Raw genomic sequence first — 22,448 nt, 5'->3', positions numbered from 1 at the left:
AATGATATTGTAGCCGGTAGGGAGAACTTCTGAGTTAACTATGTTTTTATTTAGCCAAGTTTCTGTTAAAGCAACTATGACTGGGGAGTAGTGTGCTATTGTGGCCTGGAGTTCAGGTATTTTATTTCTGATGCTTCTAATATTAATATTTAGCATTAAAAGATGGTTGGTTTTGCTGCTGCTGTTGATTTGCCCAGGGATGAAGAAAGTGGGTGTGTTATGTTTTGACATTTGTGTTGGAGCAGTTTGTGTTGGACAGGATGGATTTGAGCCTGGGTTGGGGTGGATATCCCCACTTATGGTGAGTCTGGTGTTAAAATGGTGATATAGTTGTTGGTGTTTGGTGAGGAGTGTGAGAAATTATTGTGTTTTTTTGGAGTAGGAATGAGAGCATATGTGTTTAGTTCTGAATTGGTCCGTTATGTAGCTCTTGAACAGTTGTGGGCAGATATTATTATAATGTGTGATGTCTGTATATGAGAGTGCATAATGTAGTGTTGTGCTACTAAGTTTAGGGATATTGCTAGAGTGATAACTTGCGGTGTTGTAAAGAATTATGAGAAGACAGACTAAACTTAGTTGTGTGATAGTCATCGTTATAAAGTTTAAGTTGGTTCAAGGTGGGGGTCTAAATAGGAATTATAGGGTTGCACTATATGTGGATGGGGAAGTAGTGTGGGTGATGTAAAAAATGCCTAGTGGGAACAAGAGTGATTGGGAGTATTTTGTGTGGAGCAGGTTGGTGTGGTATAAAGTGATATGACTTGAGGAGCTGTGATTGGTGGAGGTGATGTGAGGGTGAGCTGTGGGTGTGGCTGTGATTACTATAAATGTAGAGGTAGTGGGGGTGGGAGGGAATAGGGGGCAGGGAAGAGGAGCAGAGAGAGCCCAAGCGTTACGGAGGGCGAACGGAGCAGGGCAGAGCCCACCAAGACAAGAGAAAAAAGTATTACTTTACAAATCTGAACACTTTAAACAAATTCCTGAGGTGTAATGGCTTACTAGCAAGCAGAATGTAATTGCTGAAGAGCACTTGTGTCCTGGTGGGAGACTAGAAATTTAAAGATGGTTCCATGTTCAGCAGGATTCTAATAGACTTAGTATTGGTGGAGAGAGATAGCACAAGGGGTGTAGACCAGATGGAGTGCAAAGAAACCAGAGAGGCAGTCAGTGGAAATCAGTAAAGGCCTCAGAGAGGTAAGTAATAATTCAAACTACCTGTAAAGTGAAGGAGAGAAGAGACAGCAAAGTTTAAGGTTGGGAGTGTGTCTTCACATTGACTTGCTGATTAGTAACCAGTTTGTGCACAGATTAGAGTAGGGAGATACATTAGCAATGAAGGGGAATGTATAAAGATGCAAATAAACAGATGGGCCTCCAAGTGATAGAAACTAAGGCAGAAAGCACTGAGAGAGCTGCTTGATGGTTAATTTAGTCACAGGGATCTGAATTAAATGTATAATGTCTATTGGACAGTTAGGATTACTGTACTAGCTTGGGGAGGGGGACACAAGGCTACAACAGTCAGTTTTATTAGCAAGCTGAGAAACTACTAAGAACTACTGCTAACTTAATAGCTTCACTCTCTTAAAACATACAAGTAGAATGCCTGGGTGGACTGACCCTGCTATTGTGGCTCAAAATGTATATCCTTGTTTAGTTTGCAGTAGTGATTCCTTCTTATACTGTATGGGTGGAGTGGTAGCCGCAGACTGCAGATTTGCTTGAGTGTGCTCTGGAGAGAGGGAGAGAAAAAAAAGAGAGAAAGAAGCTAGTAGAAGGAGACAAAGACAGGTCAAAGGAAGTAATGAGGAGATAGGAGGGTGTAAAAGATACAAATCTAAGGATAGTGTGAAGTAAAGCAGGAGAATAGATGTTATTGCTACAATTTGAGAGTGCTTCAACAGTTACCACATCACAGTGCCATAATTTAGTTTGGAAACAGGTTAATAAGTCATGCACAATACATTTATCAGCCAATTATCCTGTGCATACAAGAAAAAGGAAAATGAACACTGAACAGCACAGCTGAATCAGTAGCAGGACAACTGTAGTGCTAAATCAGTAAATACTGTTTCTAACTCCAACACTAAGTCAGTTACATTACAGGTATAACAGCAGTTTTAGTACATCATAGTAGCATAGAGACAATATAGCTGCAGTGGTAGTGTCAGTAAAAACACAATTCCTGAATGACAGAATCAACCAGTTAAATAAACAAATAAGCAGATCAGTAGTCAGGAATCAGAAAAATGAGCACTAGTTGTATAGATCCAAATACAGCAAAAAGTAAGTATTACTTTACAAATCTGAACACTTTAAATAATTTCCTGAGGTCTAATGGCTTACCAGCAAGCAGAATGTAATTGCTGAAGAGCACTTGTGTCCTGGTGGGAGATTAGAAATTTAAAGATGGCTCCATGCTCAGCAGGATTCCAATATAGACTTAGTATTGGGGGCGGGAGATAGCACAAGGGGTGTAGACCAGATGGAATGCTAAGAAACCAGAGAGGCAATCAGTGGAAATCAGTGAAGGCTTCAGAGGGGTAAGTAATAATTCAAACTACCTGTAAAGTGAAAGAGAGAAGAGACAGCAAAGTTTAAGGTTGGGAGTGTGTCTTCACATTGACTTGCTGATTAGTAACCAGTTTGTGCACAGATTAGAGTAGGGAGATACATTAGCAATGAAGGGAGATGTATAGAGATGCAAATAAACAGGTGGGCCTCCAAGTGATGCAAACTAAGGCAGAAAGCATTGAGAGAGCTGCTTCATGGTTAATTTAGTCACAGGGTTCTGAATTAAATGTATACTATCTATTGGACAGTTAGGATTACTGTACTAGCTTGGGGGGGGGGACACAAGGCTACAACAGTCAGTTTTATTAGCAAGCTGAGAAACTGCTAAGAAATACTGCTAATTTAATAGCTTCACTCTCATAAAACATGCAAGCAGAATGCCTGTGTGGACTGACCCTGCTCTTGAGGCTCAAAGTGAATAACCTTGTTTAGTTTGCAGTACTGATTCCTTCTTATACTGTATGGGTGGAGTGGTAGCCGCAGACTGCAGATTTGCTTGAGTGTGCTCAGCAAGCAGAATGTAATTGCTGAAGAGCACTTGTGTCCTGGTGGGAGACTAGAAATTTATGGTGCCAAGTTGCCAGCCCGACGCCCAACCTTCAGCGAAGGCACGCCCATTCACGCATGTCTTTCAGAGGCCACTCGACTGCGGGGAGGACATGCAGACTCCACACAGAAGGTGCTCCAGCCGTTAATCGAAGAGGAGAACCTCTTGCTGTGAGGCAACAACACTACCGCTGTACCACCGTGGCTAAAAAAAACAATAATTCAAGAAAAAATGGCTGTAAGATTCAAAATATTAAGGAGTGAGATCTCAATGACTTCCCTTTCAAAAGAAAAATGAATAACTAAATGTGCCTCTTAACCCCCACCCCTATCCCCGTCTTTTCTTCCCAAATAGCAGGCAGTCTGTCCTGCTGCCTTCATTTCTGGAAATTTAAGCTCAGATGCCTGTATTCTAAAAATAATTCAGAATGGTTGCAGACTGCAGTGGGCATTCTGTCTGTCTCAAGCCTGAATCCCTCTTCCTCTAAAGAACCAGAGACATCCGTTCCTTCAAATTCATTCACATTTGTCATCTTAGGGAAGGACGGAGACCATCTCTTTATCCCAACAAGGCAGAGGCTTCTATTTAAGAATACTTGTTCTTAGGAAAGAAGGCACCTAGAAGACCTATTTTGGACTGTTCAAAACTGAATACTTTTCTGCTGGTACCAGAATTTAAAATGCTCTCCTTGCAAACCATTTTTTCTCTGTTGTTTCCCAAGGTATTTCTTAAGATGCTTTGCCTTGGGGATAACACTTTCAGTTTACATCTTTGCCTTGAGTTTTACAAAGTGCTTAGCCTTCTGCAGACTCTAAGGCATTCATGTTTACCCCTACTGTAGATCAGTGTGTGTGTGTATATGTATTTTTAAGAAGCTGTCCAAGAGCTTGCATAAGTGTATAAATACTGAGCACATGCAAGCCTGACTGCCATTTTGTAGTTAGCTGTTGAGATGTAAGCACGTATGTATATAATGTCTGTCTGTTATCTAGTTTGTTTATATTTTATGATGCTGCTATCAATCCTCATGTGTTTCTGTGTATTAAAGCATTTAAACAAAATACACCACCTGCTTGTCATCTGTGTTAGAGAAGGACGAGTGACACCTGTTTCGACAAGTACCTCATTTTGGCTCTCTTTTTCCAACACTAGCATTTCTTCACTTTCAATATTCATCTTTTCAGCAGCTTGTGTTTTAAACTTAACTTAGACAAATTTAACATCCACTGAGGGGATAGCCGGCTCACCCCCAAACAAAGTATCCTCTATAATTCTTAAGTCTAACTCATCAAATCGAGTCCGCAGCAAGAGAGTTCTCAGAGTACTAAGTTACATGGCTTCTTCCATTTTAATGGTCTCTTTTGCCAGACTCAGTATAACAAAAGTCCATTGTTACCTCAGATCAGTTTGGGTCCAGCACCCTCGTCCTTTAACCTTCTCAACTCCTGTTCTCAATTTCATCAAGAAGGAGCTCTTATGGTATTCTAGTCAAATATTGCTAAATCCAGGCTACTCCTTTTCTCCCCCCTCTCGTAAGTCAATCACAACAGGTGCTTCAGACTTTGCATGGAGGCAGTGTCTTAATATGTTAAGGTTCAAGAGCGTGTAGGAGTCTCATTTCAGGTGCAAACACGTAAATCTCAAGGAATGGTGGTCCTGATATAAGCTGTCAAAGCTGTAAATCAGTTGTCTGCTGGACCCTTGTTAATTATAACAGACAACATCACACTTATGTGGTGCATAAGCAAACAATGGGGACAAGATCTTATCCCCTTTGCATATGAGCTGTGACCGCCTGGGAGCTAGCAATACAGAACAGTCTCACTCTTAAGGCTACATACATCCCAGCAGTGCAGCACATAATTGCAATCTCTTAGCAGATCCAAGATAAACTTTCACAAGTAGATACTGTTCCCAGAGCTCTTCCAGGAGATTACCCAGATGTGGGGAATTACTCAAGTAGATCTGTTGCCTCTTATCACAACAGACAACTAAACCAGTTCTGTTTTAGGACTCCTTGCACAAAGGCCAAGACAACAGATGCATTCTCTTTCGCATTGAGAGGAATGTTGCTGTATGCCTTCCCCCATCCCTCTGATATCCACAGTCCTTATCTCTGACAAGGATATCTTGATCTTTATGCTTCTGTTGAGAGATGCTTTCCCTTTGGTCCAGGCAACATTGGTTCACCCTTCTTCATGCATTTGGACCAGGCAAATACTGAGAACATCCTCACAGAGTCAGTTTGCTCACATAGGAAAAAGGACCCCCAATTCACCCCAACATTCTAAATCTCCATCTAATTGTATGGATGATAGACTTTTGATCCCAGTTACAAACCTCTTTTTTTTTTCCTGAGAGCATGTAAATGGTATTAAAGGATGCAAGAAAAGCAACTGCTAGGAAGTCATATTTAGCAAAAAAAAAAAAAAAAATTCTAGTCATTGCCAAAAGAGAGAACAAGACCCATCCCAAGCTGGGCCTCCTTTATTTATTTATTTTCTCCTCCAGTACATGAGTGAATTGCTCAGCTCAACTCAAGCCTTTTGTATACTTCTGTCAATGTACTCTGGCCATTCCTGCTTGTCTCTCTGTAGATCCCCTTTTTTTCCTTGTTTCAAGTCAAACAAGGCTACAACTCTTACCACACTTTTCGGCCACCAAACCAGGACCGAAACACTAAAGGTGGGGGAGTGTCAGTATTCACCAAGGATATTCACACCACCAGGCTGGTTGCTCAACACAATGCATCTGAAATTCTCAAGGTGCAACTAACACTAGGTAAGACTGCAATCCAAATTGTAGCTTGCTACAGATCCCCCACCATACCCCAAGATTCTCACTACACCTTTCTAAACTAGGTAAGACTGCAATCCAAATTGTAGCTTGCTACAGATTCCCCACCATACCCCAAGATTCTCACTACACCTTTCTAAACATACTGGAAAATATTAAGATAGAACCAAACACCCTAATACTGGGTGATTTTTAACTACCCTGCCATTAACTGGGAAAACTACTCATGTACCAACACCTTTGCCCAACGGTTCTTGGAATTCATAAATTCCAACGCCCAGGATCAACTAATCCATAGTCCCACCAGGGGCTCCAATATCTTAGACCTGGTCATTACCAACATGGGAAATCGATGCTCCACACCTGTGGTCACCCCCTCGTTAGTCAGATCTGACCATAAGCTAATCACCCTTAACATCCACATCCCACCCCCACCCCCCAGTAAGGAAACCTCCATAAACAACTTCTCCAAAGCCAACTTCATGCTACTCAAGTCAGAAGTGGCAAACTTCATGACACCCATGCAGACGGGAACTGAAAGTTCAACTGCTGAATCCTACACTAAGGCACTGTACGAGCACATCCACTCATGCATGAATCGTGCCATCCCAAATAGAAGATGCTCTCATCCAATAAAAGGAAGCCAATCCGGTGGTCCCCTGCCATAAACAAACTTAACAATAAAAGGAAGAAACTGTTACGGAAAAGAGGAAAATCCCAGGATGCAAAAAAACTCCCTTACCAGCCTCAGTAAGAAACTGAGATCCCTCATAAAATCCTCCAAAGCTAGTTACGAAAATAAAATTGCCAAAGATTCCAAAGACAACCACAAGGCATTCTATAACTATGTCAAGAATCTAAATGGCAATGCTCAGATCTGCTCTGAGCTAAAACAGAATGGCATTAAATATAGTGATCCCAACGATATTGCCAATATCCTGGCAGATCAATTCAGTGCCAGCTTCACCCCCCTCTCACCCCCTAAATGGCCCATCTCAATACCGGAAGATTGCCAAATTCCGGTAATGGCCACACAGGTAAAAAACACACTCTACAAAGCTATGAATACAGCATCCGTGGGACCAGATGACATCCCGGGCTGTGTACTACATGAACTACAATATGAACTGGCACCTCTCCTAAGTGTCATGTTTAATCATAGCCTCACCTCAGGTTTCGTGCCCACTGAGTGGCGCAGAGCTACAGTTATCCCACTCCACAAGGGGGGGATCCACCTTGGATCCCAGAAAATACCATCCCATCTGTCTGACAAGCCTTATCTGCAAGGCCATGAAGCGTATTATCATGGAACTTATAAACAAAGACATTGGCAACCTTCAAACACTGGACCCCACCCAGTTTGGGTTAGTGAAGGGCCGATCTTGTCTCCTGAACCTGATTGACTTCTTCGAATCAGTCTCCAGAGCCATGAGCAAGGGTAAGGTGGTCCACACAGCCTATCTAGACCTTGCCAAGGCCTTTGACACCATCCCCCACTCTGGAATCATAGATAAACTTACTAAGCTGGGCATTAATCTCTGCGTCACTCAGTCGGTTGCTAACTGGCTTACTGATAGAACCCACACTATAAAAGTAGCCGACTCCAAATCCAGCTCCAGACAAGTGGAGTACCTCAGGGTTCAGTCCTGGGACCGCTATTGTTTGGCATCTACTTCTCTGAAGTACAGGCCAACACTAAGGGACTCTGGCTAACAAAGTTCGCAGATGACTGCAAACTGGGAGCCATTATTGAATCCCCAAATGATGTGGATACGCTACAAAAGGGCCTTACAGAAACAGATGCTTGGTGCCAGAGCCATGGGCTCAAGCTCAATGCCAAGAAATGTATAGTTATCCCCTTTGGGAAAAAACATGTATCCGTGAATTACCATATAGGTGGCAGTACACTAAACACTGAAAGTGTGATAGAGACTTAGGAACACAGGTGGACAGTGGTCTCACCTTTGATAACCACATCGCCACAACAGTCAGGAAATCCTTCTATGTGGCGCACACCATCAATAAGGGCTTTTCATCCAGAAAAAAGGAAGCCATTGTCCCACTATACTCTTCCCTCATTAGACCCATTATAGAATACAACGCCCCGTTTGGTATGTACCTCTCAAGATATCTGCAACAACTGGAAAGGCCGCAGAAATACCTCACTAAAAGAATCACAGGCCTGAAGCAGATGCCTTACGCTGACCGCCTTAAAAAACTCCAGCTATACTTTGTCACATATCGTCTACTCAGAGGCGATCTCTGCTTAACATACAAGGCCATGTCAAACCCAGAGCTGTTGGACATGCTACACTTAAAGAAATCCCAATCCGTCAGAGCCACATGCTCCAGGGACCTAAACCTTGTCATCACAATAAACAAAACATGCTGGAGGGATAGGTTCCTGACCCAGAGACTCCCCGGACTCTGGAATAGATTGCCCATACATATCAAGCCGAGTGCTTCTTTGGCCCTCTTCAAAAGGAACCTTGACGATTGGATGGGAGAAAGGAAATTCTCCCCAGGGATCACGTCAGACAGGGGTCCATGGAAGTAAATAGTGTGGGAAGAAATAGCCAGGGAATTGTTATGACTAGGCTTGTATAGGCCCTAGGGCTGATAGCCTAGTACCAGCCTATGAACCTATGAAACCTAGTACCAACCTATGAACCTATGAAAGGGGTGTTTTATATTAAACCACCTAGAAAACAAGTTATCTCCCTTTGAACCTGTAGTCAGTTTTTCTTTAAAATATCTGTTTATTACTCTGATTTCTACTTGATATGTATCTGAATTACAGGCCCCAATGCATGCTCAACTTTTCTTTTTTTTTTTTTTTTTTTGATTTTTCATAAGAGTAGGGTAAGTTGTTTTTTTTAACCAACCCTTTTTCTGCCTAAGGTTGTGTCTGAGTTGACTTTATACCAGACCATTCATCTCCCTGTGTTCTTCCCTGAACCCCAAAACAAGGGTGAAGGATGTTCAGACTTGTAAGGTTTTGACATAACTAGACTGCAGAAAATCTGATTAACTTGTTTCTTTTAGTGGCGAGAAAAAAAAACAGCAGGTATCTAAACAAACTTTTTCTAAATTGCTATCTCAGGCTTTTCAGTTTTGTTAATGAAACTATAGCAAGAGGCCCCCTCAGAATGTTGAGGTTCACTCTTCCAGAGCTATACATACTTTTTTTTTAAACACTTTTATTAAGTTATCACTTGTGACACAGGCAAATTTACATTTATTTAAAAGAAACTATTAAAAAGTTCATGTTTACAAACATTATACTTCACGTATATTGCTATATGTCATATAACCTAAGCAACATTACATAAATTATTCAATTCCTACCTTTTTTTAAACAAGAAATATCTTTATTAAACCATCACTTATTAAATAGGCAGTCATACATTTATATAAATGAAAACAAACCACACCAACACAATCCTAGTTGCAAGCATTTTACATCACAAACCATACTGAAACACTCCAGTTGCAAACATTGTACACCACTTATCTACCCAATCATTTCAGTCAAACATTACATAGCTTAAGTCCTGCCTTTTAAACCTCAATCCTCCCATGAATGTTCCCACAATTCCTATTTTCCTATGTAGTTTTCTCCTGCCTTTTTCTAAAGATATCAATTCCGGTTGTTTTATCTCTGTTACTATATTCACTGCTACTGGTATAGTTGGTTTAGATTTTGATTTCACTTTTCTAGTAATTGCTTTTTTGGCAGCCACCATAATTAGACACAGCAAGGCCTTACCTTGTCTAGGCAGTTCTCAATATTTTTGATAGCGCAGAACAATCATCTCCCTTGTCACACCACTCTGCCAACCAGCATCTTTGATAGTGCATCCCGCAGGGAATCCTTAGTCTGCCACCTCACCGCACTCCCAGAAAATATATTCCCAACTGGCTCTTTCTTCCCAGTCACACTTCCAACATTTGCTGTATACCGGAAAAAATTCCTGGAGTCTGCTTGGAGTATAAAAATATCTATGTAAACATTTCCAAGAAAATATTCTAAATGTTTTAAATTTTGTTGCATATTTGGGAGACATAAATATGTCCTCCCATTGTTTCTTTGTGAATTGCTTGTCCAGTCTCTCTTCCCAATCCTTGCTAAACTCTTCTGATTGTTTCTTGTAGTTATTATGCAATATTTTATATGTTCTATTAATTATTCCTTTTTTAATGGCAGCTTCTTTTCTAAGTTCTACTAAAAATTCTACCAGTGCTGGTCTTTCATTAGGATCCCCCTATTTTTTTCTGTCTGCCTATACTCTGATATCCATCCTTGATAGGGAGGGCAATTTCTAACCTACAGTCCAAATAGGTTCTTGGCATCTTCCTCATTCTGTCTTCTTTCCCTCTCTAGCTATTTGCTCTCACTGACTAGCTTCCTTTGCCAATTTTCTCCAATAAATTCCAGCCCCCTCTTGCCTATCGTCTGTATCCGTAATTGCAGTCATCCGTATTGACAGAATTTCCTTTTTCCATTCCTGTGTTGGCTAGTTCTTAGGCTACTTTCTGCTACTTTATGGATATAATAATCTGTATGATTGTTGTTATTCTCCTTAAAGGCCTACATCAAAAATCCATGTGTCTCCTTCTTTCTTGAGATTCACATGTTTTCTTCATCATCACTTTCCACTTTGAATTACAGTTTTCTGCTTGTGCTATGTATAGGAGCCTTAACTGTGTAGCTGTGAAATGCCCTGTCAGATCTGGTAATCCCAATCTGTTTTTTCCTGCTTGAACAATCATCTTATCCCACTTGATAAAAATGTCTGATCTGTGTATAAGACTAAAGAGACTAAAAACATTTTAAGTGCTTGTATCTTACTATCCATATCCATATAACAAAACTTCCATTTTCTCAATTTTATTATTATGTTTTAAGTCCCTTCCCAAATATATTTACCTGCCACACCAGAATCAGTTTTAATGTATACTTCTAAATATGTCATTTTATCATGTCCCAAAAAATATGGATATTGCTGAACCAATTCATGTGTGGTTACATAATTTACCGCTGTTGCCTTTGTTTTACTTTCATTAATTTTGTATCCCAAAAAGATTTGAAACTGTATCAAAATGTTCCACAACATTGTAATGTTTCTTTCTGGTTTTATCAGGTGTAAGATAATATCATCTGCAAATGGAGCCAGCTTATCTAGTCTACCATACCAATTATATCCTTAAATTTGAGTCTCTTATTTTCTTTGCCAGTCATTCTAAATATAACGCAAATAACAAAGGGGAAAGAGGACGCACTGCCTGCTTCCTCAGCTCAAGCAGAAAGTATCAGAGAGGATCCCACCCACTTTAATTTTCACCTGCAATCCCTCATATATCCTCCTAATCAACCTTATAATTTTTTCAGGAAATGCAAATGCTTCCATTGCTCTGCTGATAAAATCCTAGCTTACTGTGTCAGTTGCATTCTCTGTATCAAGACCCATCAACAACAGTGGTACTTTTCTGCTTCCCTCTGGATCATCAATGTTCTGTTAATGTTAAAAAAGCAAAAAATAAAGCTGCTTGTGAACAAATAACACAAGTAAAAAAATCACTGAAGGCTTCCAGAAGACAAACCACGAAATTAGCCTAGAAAACTTTTTTTAACGCTTTCGTCAGCGGACTTCATCAGAAATGCAAAAACATTTTAAAACACTCTTTAAATACTAAAAAAAACCCTAATTAACTAATCAGGTAATTAAATATCAATTACTTAAAAAGACAAGTGTGCCTTTGGTGTTAAATTTCAAATTGCCAGTTTCCTTTCTGCTAGAAACATTTAATGTTCACTAATTCATTCCAACCTGGGGGGGCTATCTGCCCCTAACTTGAGTTGCCATAAAGTAACTTTCCTTTCTGTTTTATTTTTCAAGTTACCCCCTCTTAAATATTTTTTCAATGTTTTCTAAAATGGAAAATGTGAACTTTTTATAAGTACAATTGACTGAGTGTCTATATAAAGCATTATTGTCATTCTTAACCTTAGTAGCATAATGGTGTTCTTTAATGCGCTTACTTAGATTTCTGGTAGTCATTCCTGTATAATAGGTATGGCATCCTGAACACAGTGTGATGTACACTACATTAGTAGTTTTACAATTAAATCTCCCCGGAACAAAAATTGTATATTTTAAGGTATTTAAATTAATATAGGGTCCTTCGTAAATATATCTGCATGTGTTACATCCATGACATTTATACATGCCTTTAGGCCTATCAGTAGTTATAAAGTTCACATTCATTTCATTTTTTTTCTAAGATCTGTTTAATATTGTCGTTACCTTTTTTGTATGCAAAATTAGGGGGTTTTCCCAATACCTCTTGTAAATCGCTGTTACCTAAATAACCTTCCAGTTGTCATGGATGACAGAAATAACTTTTTTACTGTCTACGTTCATATCAGTGACAAACCTGGGAGTAGAAATTTTTGGATTGGTGAGTGAAATAACTTCTTTAATTACTAGTCCTCGGACAAGAATAGGTGGAAAATCTGTTTTAATCTGTTCCTTATTTCTAAAGCAATCCTATCCAGTAGGTCACCGGGATAACCTCTTTGTAGAAATAACTCTTTGATAAACTCTATTTCTATGTTAAAGTCAGAATCATTACTAGTCATACGTGAAGCTCTGATGAATTGACCTTTAGGAATATTCTGCTTCATGAAATTTGGATGAATACTGTGATAATGTACATAGTTATTAGTGTATATCTTTTTTTCTGTAAATTTTACTGATCAAAGATCTATTAATAACATCCCATACGAGTTCTACATCCATATAATTGATTTTGTGTCCTAAGTCACCTAATGTAAAAGTTAAAAAATTATTACTCTTATCTAAGGCTGATAAAAATTGTTCATGACAATGAATAGGACCTTTAATAATAAAGAACAAATCGTCAATAAACCTACAATAAAAAATAATGTCTGAGTATAAATCAACTAATGGCAAAACGTCTCTCTCCCACCATCCCATAACTAAACCTGCATAGGCTGGGGATACAGTAGCTCCCCATTGCTACTCCCCATAGTTGTTTGTAATATTTTTTATTGAAAATAAAATAGTTGTGCTCTAACAACAATTCTAACAAACAGTTACATAACTTAACAGTCGAATCACTCCACGTGGTGTATTTGTACAAAAAGTTGGATACATATTCAATTCCTTCCATTTGTGGAATGGAAGTATATAAGGATACTACATGTACCGTCGTGATGAAAAATTCTTTGTTGTTAAGTTCCATAAATTCCGTTTAAAATTACAACCTTATTTGTTCAAAAAAAGACCTTATCAAGACCTTCCAATTAAATGCACATTTTTGTGAAATGTAAATTCTGTCTAACCTAAGCCAGTTTTTATATCTTTGGGAATAATATGTAAATTCACTCCAAATACGTATTACTAAATTCACATATTCCATGCCAAATATTTTCATAAATTTCTTCAAAAAGCTACCCTTCTTTGTTATACTCTTTCTTTTGGCTGTCAACACATCTTCACTGTAATATTCCTTGCTGAAAACTGACTATTTCTCCCAGAATTTTCTTAAGCTCCATTATAGCAGTTTTAGGTGGAATATGAATACATGCTAGTATAAACCTCCTCCCTTGCCAGTAGCTCCTTAGCACTACAAATGCACCATTATTATCTTTTTTATCCTCTTCTGTTACTATTGGAGCTCCTCTTGCAATTAATATAAGTACTCCTCTTTTTCTTTGTCCCAGGTATTCCCCTAAATAACCATCCTGAAAACCTTTCTTTATCAAATTCACATGTTCAGTTCTTTCCAAGTGTGTTTCCTGTAACATAGCTGTTTGCACTCTACATTTTAGTATAGTTCACTACTCTCTTCTTTTTATATTTATCTGTGAGACAAGTGACATTTAAAGACATTACAGAAAGCATCATTGTATGGAAAAGGTGTTATTCCCACATTTTGTATATAACTCCTTTTTTGTTAATGTCTAGTTACAGCTTTTATGTTACATGCTTACACTGTTTAGCAGGTTGAACTTGTATATGCAGTTGTTTCTTGTCATATCCATTTGAGCCTATGTCGCAGCTTGCAAAAGTTTTTGTTTTATTGAAAGCCCTCAAACAAAAAAAAACAAACCTCAATACCCCTAAAAAACTATTAACTTACTACTAACACACAAAACTATGTATATATTCAAATATTGAAGTTTTACCCTCCTAATAGGAACAAATGTCCCAAACTGACAGCTACACTCATAGACTTGAGTTAACCTAGAAGAAAGGTTATTAATGCTAACCTGCATGGTGCAGTGTGTGCTTCTACTAAGTGCTATCTGCTTTTGTCTTATCTTTATAGCTCTCCCAGCTGGGAAATGCCCTCAATGCTTTCAGAGAACATCTGCTCGCCAAGTTCTCTCTTCCTTCCACCCCAGCCAGTCATTCTTGACCAGACTGTAACCAGTTTCTCTTTATCATATCATCACTCTTGACCAAACTGTAACCAGTTTCTCTTTATCAAATCATCTCCATGGAGACATGAGAACCAGGCAGTCAGTTTCTCTTTATCAGATTGTTTCCATGGAAACATGAGGACCAGATACAGAATTACTACTAAGCATATATTCATGTGTTAGAAAAGGTATACATACTTTTGAGGCTTTTTGGAAAGGGTGGACTCTAGATTTATTCTAGAGGCAGCTGCTTTGTCCTCACTATACATTTTCTCATGGCAGTTCAAGTTAGACACTGTATACAGAACTAGAGCATGTTTTTGCTAAAGATGTTCTCCAGCAACTTCTAGATTCTATCCCTTCTCCATCGCCACTTTCTTCCTGAGCTTTGTCAGTTGTCTCTTGTAGTTATGGCTGCTGTAAATGTGATCTAATTAAGGACATAGTACAGTTTGTGTAAGTTAGCTTACCATAACAGTAGGTGTTTGAATAGATGCCTGTTCCAGTCTTATCTCCTTTCCTCCATCCCTCCTTCTTCCTGATCTTTCCCTGGCCAGGGTGTGAAATCCCTTCTTTACTTTTTGCTGTTCTGGCAAAATGTGACATGATGTAATTCCTTTAGAGCTTTTAGTCCAGAAAGCTCTGATTTTTGTCATGCCTGTACTACCCTCTTATCAGCACATAATCTTATGCTAAGGTGATGATACAGTAAGCAAGGAAGTAGCACAAAGCTTTGTAGGCCAGAGCATTGATATCCTTGGTAGGACTCTTTCCATATAGTTATGGCTACTACAACAGGAATCTATTCAAACTCCTACTGTTTCATTAAGGTTATTCAAACTTCTGCTGCTATGGTAAGTTAACTTACACAATTGTGTTTTCCTTCCTGAGTGTTAAAGGAGCATTTTTCAAAACAGGAACGCAGCCCTACAGTGTTGTGCTTATTTGATACAGACCAACCCTTCATAAGTGTATGCTGTACCCAGTGGTGGCTCCAGGTTCCTTTTCTTTCTGGGTCAGAAGATGGAATCTATAGCTAGCTGGTGGGGCATGTAAAGACCAAGACAAAAAAAAAAAAAAAAAAAAAATGTGTAAAAGATGCAGAAGATACAAATTTTGAAGTCCTGTAACGAAGTTAAGTATCTGAGTAAAATTTTCAAGAATTTTATCTTTATCAAACTACTACACAGTGTGCTTAACCAGTAATTCTAGTGGTTATAATTAATCAAGCCTCGTGTCTTACAATACTGTCTTAGTAAATCTTTACTACCTTACACCTCCTGTTTCTTGATCTATGAATGCAGATAACCTTTAGTCCTTGCTTTCTAAAAAAATTGTATTTGACATAACCCGATCAGTGGTGCCTATTATACATCCTTCCCTTACCACCACCAGTAGACAAATGGAAACTAACTTGTGCAGTTTTTGTTTACCTTAAAGTGATTTTATGATGTTAGCAAATGTATTGCGGCACTTGATGAGTCAATTGCTGCGATTCATTTTTCCACTTGTCTGTACTTTGTTTACTTGGGCTGTTTTGCATTAAAAAACTTGGTAAACTTTTTATTAAATCATGGTCCAAATAAATTTAGCATTTTCTACTATGCTGTTGCCTTTGGGATAATGCATGTTGCGTCCATGCACTTTAATGGGACTCCTTTGCCCATGCATGAAGGTGCATCCATTGAAGTGTATGGATGCAACACACAATTTTACTACACTAATGCCACTAGCGTTAAAATTTACAGTTTTCCTCAGTGACTTCAGTGTATGCAAAGCAGTCTTTTTAAAAGTGTTTTTCTCCTCCAAAGTGAAATTAAGAAAAAGTTCCCTAATGGTCAGAGATGCTGTTTGGAAGTTTTTACGCCACATGCCATGGTGCAAAGGTAAGGTTAAAAAACATTGGAAAATCGCTTGAAAATGGCATCTGACACTTTATTTCACATAAATCAGTTACACTTATTTGGTATCCTCATTACAGCCTGCCACAAGGCAACCTCTACAGAAGTACACAAAGTTCCTGAAGGCTAGGCCCTTGGACTTTCACTGTTCGCATAGTTTAATTTTCTGTTTATAACATAAAACAATTCTTACATATTCAGATTATCCAGTCTTCTTTTGAAATGATCCATTTACCATCCATCACTTTTTCTTGTGTAAAAGATGTTTAATAAAACTTGTACATTTATATCTCTTAATCTTCCCCAGCTATTCTGGTAAAATATACTTGGAATTGTGAGGATTTAAAAACAGGGGTGTGCCATAAAAACAAAGCTGTTCCAATGGGCTAATAACATACAAGAAGATATGCATGTGGTTGTTAATCCAGGCTCAGTTGTCATATCTAAACTGCACCCACAATTTAGAGCTGCAGTAAGTAAAGGAACTGGGTTAAGGGTGGGTCTGCGCACAATTCCATCTGACAGATGTATATACTAGCATTCATGCCACCATCAGGAAATTTCTGCTTTTACTTTCAATAGGACACTGTTTTGATCTAGATGTATTTCATTTACTTATTTACTTAGTGTCTGTTAATTTTGTAGACAAACCAGTCCAAACTAATCTCTCTTAAGCTATGGCTTGGGACACTAGGGAAATGGAGGTAGACAGCCAGTTAAACCAAAGTACAGCTAATATATGGAGCGTAAAATCAACATAACAGGAGAAAGATTAGCTGGTGAGGTATTTAGTCGGTGCACAACAGCCCAAAGAGAGTGCTAAATCCGTAGTACAAGAACACCAAAGTCAAAAGTCAGATGTTGAAAACCTGGCGCATTATATGACTGAAGCATAAAATATTGAATAAACTGTGAGTGAATCATTAGATATCAGCAGCACCATTAATCAGTTACTCTTCAACACTGTAAAACTTGATAACACAAGGGTGTAATCTCCATCAGCATCACTACTGTGTTAGGTATAAACTGGACAAGGTTTAAGCTTGTCAAATATAATTCCACGAAGGGCAGCTCATTAATCATTGTTTTCAGTTGAGAATCACTACCAGTACAGTTTTTATTAGTGTGCCAGGAATGATTCAAAGATTTAGAATTTTTTCAGTTTCCCTGTGGTTGTGCAATCTTGGACTTTGGTATACATAAGAAGGGTGTGGTAAGCAAGTCCAGAACCATAGCTGACTCACCAATTTTTGTGCCCCACAACACTAAGTTTAGGCAAAAAAAGGTCCCTTCTCTTATCTGGCACTCCTCCTGTACTAAGGTGGAGTGCCGTGTCCTAATTCTACACCAACATGGACTACAAAAAAAAAAAGCTCATCTGAATCTGACGTCTATGATGTGGTCCTCCTTCCTTCCTTGAAGGAGTGTGAAGTCCTAACTCCCACACTCTGTATTGTTTTGTACGCCTAAATGCTGAGACAAACCTTATTAGCGTGGAAATGTTAGAAGGGAAAAAAGGTGAAGAATATCTAGAAGGTTTTGTTTAACAATGTTTTGAAAGGACAGACAGTGCCAGCATCTTGGAAGAAAGCTTTGGCTGTACTACTCGAAGAAGGCAAAGACTCTTTAAATCCATATTCATATAGACCAGTTTCAATTTTGAACTATGATTATGAAATATTTGTCTATACTAGTTAAAAAGAATGGTTAAGTGGTTGCAAACCTGATGCATATGGATCACTTTTTTTTTTTTTTTTTTATGGAGAGAGACAAACATTTGACAACATTAACAAAGTGATGATGATCCAAAGGGAAGCAGAGAGCAAAGACGACCCTGTAATTGTCTGTCTGGATGAAAAAAAGGCATTCAGTAGAGTTAGCTGGGATTTTATAATTAGGGTAGTATATGAGTTTTCTGTTAAGTAGGACTATATAGGAAGGGTCAGAGGCAAGATTCATTGTGTGTGGGTTCTTATCTGACAAGCTGGGTTTGAATAGAAGAACCAGCCAGGGGTGTCCTCTGTCCTCTCTCTGAAATTGGCATTATACTGAAAGCCTCTGACAAAGAAAATAAGGAACTCACAAATTTAAAGGTATAAATGGTATGATAATCAAAGAAAAATTACTTTCTTTGCAGATGATATTTTATATTTGATAATTCCAGAAAATGAAATTAGAATATATGAAGGATCAGAGACAAGAATTAAGATGGGAGGGTTCCACTCTGAGCTGTGTTGAACAGAGCAATCGGACAGGGATGTCCTCTTCCCCCTTATTTTCTTTATATTATGAGCCATTAGCAAAGAAAATAAGGGATTCAGAAATTCAAGGATATAATTAGTATGGAAAATAAGAAAAGCTGGCTTTATTTGCAGATATTACACTTTTTTTTACTTTGTAAATCCAGAAAAGGACATTTGGATGCAACGTATTTGCTTAGTCATTAAATGGTTCAGCAGTACTCATATTTATGGGGACATGAAAAGTTGAATTCTTTCGGTGTATGAATTAAAAAATAATTTTGTTGTGGCAGCAAAGGATATATGAGAATAAAAACTGTAACACTGGAAACTTTTGATTATTGATTTGGATAGTAAGGTACAAGCAGTTTTATATATAGGCCAGGACCAGAGGAATAATTGTGAATGACAGCAAAGAGTTGAAGGAATTTACTTGGGAGGGGAAGAGGACAGAGAGATAAGTGGGATAAGCCGATTCTCCCCTTTGTGCAGTGCGGTTTAGGGTTAGCTGATTTGAAGGGATATTTTAGACTTCACAGTTAATGCTCATATGCATTATAATACAAGCAGGAAGTTATAAGTCTAAGTGGAAGGGAATGATGTTGAAGCAGGGAGGGGCGGAGTGGGATTTTGGATGCATGTATTTTAGAAGTTAGGAAAGGGGGGTGGAGTTTACTGGAGAAAATTAGCAAAGGAACCAAGGTACTGTGGGGAGGGAAAGGTAACCAAATGGAATGAGGCTAAGCAGAAGTTTGGATTGTAGGTTAGAGACTGCCATCTCTACCAGTAATTGATGACTGGGTGTAGATAAAGATAATAGGGTAGTCTTAAGTGAAGGGCCAGTTATGGTAGACATTTTATTTAGGCTGGAGCAGAAACTGCTTTTAAAAAAAAAAACAAAAGGATAATTTAGTAGGGGATCTAAATATTGTATAGTAGTATAGTAACTATACAAGTCAACCGTAAGAGTTTGGAATAGATTGGGAAGAGAGAATGGAAATACAATTTACAAAGAACAACAGGATGACATCTGTACATCTCCCAAGTATGCAAAAAAAGTCCAGAAGGTTTAAGATTTTTACATGGAAGTGTTTAAGTAGGTGTTTTTATACTTCATGGGATTTCTCCTCAAATAGATTGCAAATGCTGGAGGTGTAATGGGAAAGAGACAGGTAATTCGGTATGTGTTTTGAGGAATGTAACAAGTTTTTCATATCAGATTTTTACAAAATTCCTACGGAGTACTTTATCAGAAATATTGAGGGCAGCAAATCATTGTAAGTAAGGAAATGATTTTTTCAGCTTGGACGTAGGATCTGAATTGACTAGACATATTAATACCTTATTAAGTTAAGTGCTGTTGGCTGCCAAAAAACAGTTGCTAAAAATATAATTCAAAATGTAAATTACTGTAATTGATGTAATGAATATTCAGGAGATAAAAGAACTGAGAGTGGGATCTTAAAAAAAGGCAGGGAGCAAATTACAAAGAAATAAATGGACTGGGAGAATACATGCAGAGTAATGTTCAGAAGTAGGAGTGAGGTGAAAGGGGAGTCAGTAATGAATGGTTGTTAAAAACAAAGTACACACAAAATATTGCATGAAAAATGTTTCTGGGGTTTGTTTTCTATCAGTGTGTCTTTACCTGTGTCATTGATTAAAACAGATCTAATAAAGATGGTTAAAAAAAAACAACTGAAGGAAAGCATGGCACAAACCAACCTTTTTGTGAAAGTGCACATGCCAGCTGCATTATTACCTGAACAAAAATTATATCTGCATATAGGAGAAAATTGACAGTGAGCCACTGTTGTGAGAAATCCAGTTAAAATAGAGACAGACAAATGAGGAAACTCCAAAATGGTGATCAGTTGTTATGGGGACCTTTACTTAAGATCTGCGCCTATTGTGTAAGTACCTTGTACAACTGTACTTTTACTGTGCTTTTACAGTGTTGGCACTAAAACTAATCAAGTTCACAAAAGTGGATGTATACCATGTGGTATTCTGCACTGAAGTGCTGAATTTAACTGTCATAGAAAATGTAATTATTTCATCCATTTTGTCAAATCAGGTATATGTTTTATTTTCTTTTTTAGTGGAGGAGTTTTGCATACAATAATAACCTAAGTGTTGTATTTTAAACTTTCCTCAACAGATTTAAGACTGGACAAATCAACGGTGATTTGCTAATCTATCATGTGTTGCTAACACTGAAGCCATACTATGCTAAGCCATATGAGATTGTTGTGGATCTTACCCACGCTGGACCAAGCAATCGGTTCAAAACTGACTTTCTTTCCAAGTGGTTTGTTGTTTTTCCTGGCTTTGCTTATGAAAATGTGGCAGCAGTATACATTTACAACTGTAACTCCTGGGTGAGAGAGTACACCAAGTATCATGAGCGACTACTTACTGGCCTGAAGGGTAGCAAGAAGCTTGTGTTTATTGACTGTCCAGGCAAGCTGGCAGAGCATGTTGATCCAGACATGCAGAAGCTTCCTGCCGCTACATTAGCTTTAGAAGAAGATCTGAAAGTATTTCATAATGCTCTTAAGCTGGCCCACAAGGATACTAAGGTCTCAATTAAGGTACATGTCTTTTTTATTTTTTTTTTTTAACTTGCATGTACCAGTGGAAATTTTTTATCTTTGTAGTTGTACTGTATGTGTATGTTATGTTTTTTATTGGTTGGTCTCTCAGAATGCAGAGTTGTTGTCATCCTTGTTGATTTAGCGATAGGAACAGTATAGTGAAGCACTGCAGCATTGTGTAGAGTATGACCTAGACTAAGACATGCATGCTACTAAATTTAGTAAATCAGAATTTTGGGATGTCTTAACCAACCATCTGGTTCCCTCCCAATTGTTGTAATGATGCATTTATTCTGTAGTTCTAACTAACAGCATGGATTCCTGATTCAGATGAGAGGCAAAAGGTGGCTGGTCTGTTATCTTAGACAACAGTGGTTGAAGGTACAGTGTACAGCTTGTGCAGTAGGAGGAATGTCAATCACACCAGTATCTGTCCGCACAGACCACCCAGCCTACCAAAGAAACAGTGCTTCTAGTCACTTGCTTGTATGTTTAGAGAATTTTGATGGTATCTGTAACAGTCCTGGGATAGGAGAACCACTAACAGACTGAAATGTCTTGTACCTAGCAGCCATCTCCTCCACTGTCCATGCCACTAGATGATGGGCTGGGACATGGCCAGAAAACCATCCCATCATATCATTGAGCTGTTTGGTGCAGACAAGAGTATGTGCTGCTCACAACCTCGATTCAGAAGCAAAGCTGGATTATCACATTGGCTGTTCATCCTCATCCTGGCTCTAGTGCAGCTAACGCCCTTAGTCCTAAGCCAAAGCCCTCACATAAAAAGGCTGCAGCCACCTTTTTCCAGCCTCTGGCCTGTCAACAAGATCTAGTTAGATTGGCGAAGATTTGATCTCCTCTGTCAGATCCAGACCTCTCCCTCTCCCTGAATCTTCTCCCCGAAGGAGTTTTCTGATTCTTTTGAATTTGAGGATGATAATAATGAATCCACCTTTGAGGAGGGTTTATTTATTGCCACCCTTGGGAATTCTGATTCATAGAGAACCTTACCTCAGTCTCCCCCTCCCCCCTTGAAGACCTCTCCTTTGGGCAGACCTTACGTAACCTGAGGGAACACTTCAAATAAGGAGCTCAGTGCTGTCCACAATTCAAGAAGACGGTTAGGGAATTTCTAAATCTCTCTGAGCATAAACCCTTTGCCATTTCATCAGTCTTATTGGTGGATGATGTCTTTCTGGATTATTCACTGCAATCAGATTCCCTTCCCGCTGCCCCTCATAAACCTGTAAGATTTTACAGAGTTCGAGATTCCCACAAGCACGTTTTTAAGAACCCTGCACCAGATTTTAAAGTGGTGACTTAGAATCTTAAGGG

At 38.6% G+C, this 22,448-nt stretch overlaps 1 protein-coding gene across 1 annotated transcript in view; it reads left to right on the top strand.

The window, feature by feature from the left end:
* Positions 1 to 22,448, top strand: part of NF1 (neurofibromin 1) — a 5,218,972-nt gene that overhangs the window by 4,038,581 nt on the left and 1,157,943 nt on the right. Inside the window, exon 36 of the mRNA XM_044054637.1 lies at positions 20,675 to 21,107. Within this exon, the coding sequence (XP_043910572.1) occupies positions 20,675 to 21,107 (433 nt within the window). The remainder of the gene's footprint in view (positions 1 to 20,674; positions 21,108 to 22,448) is intronic.

The sequence above is a fragment of the Protopterus annectens genome, chromosome 13.part0 (assembly GCF_019279795.1).
Source record: "Protopterus annectens isolate FY-2018-M chromosome 13.part0, PAN1.0, whole genome shotgun sequence".
NCBI classification, from domain to species: Eukaryota; Metazoa; Chordata; order Ceratodontiformes; family Protopteridae; genus Protopterus; species Protopterus annectens.
This window is presented reverse-complemented; position numbering and strand designations above follow the sequence as displayed.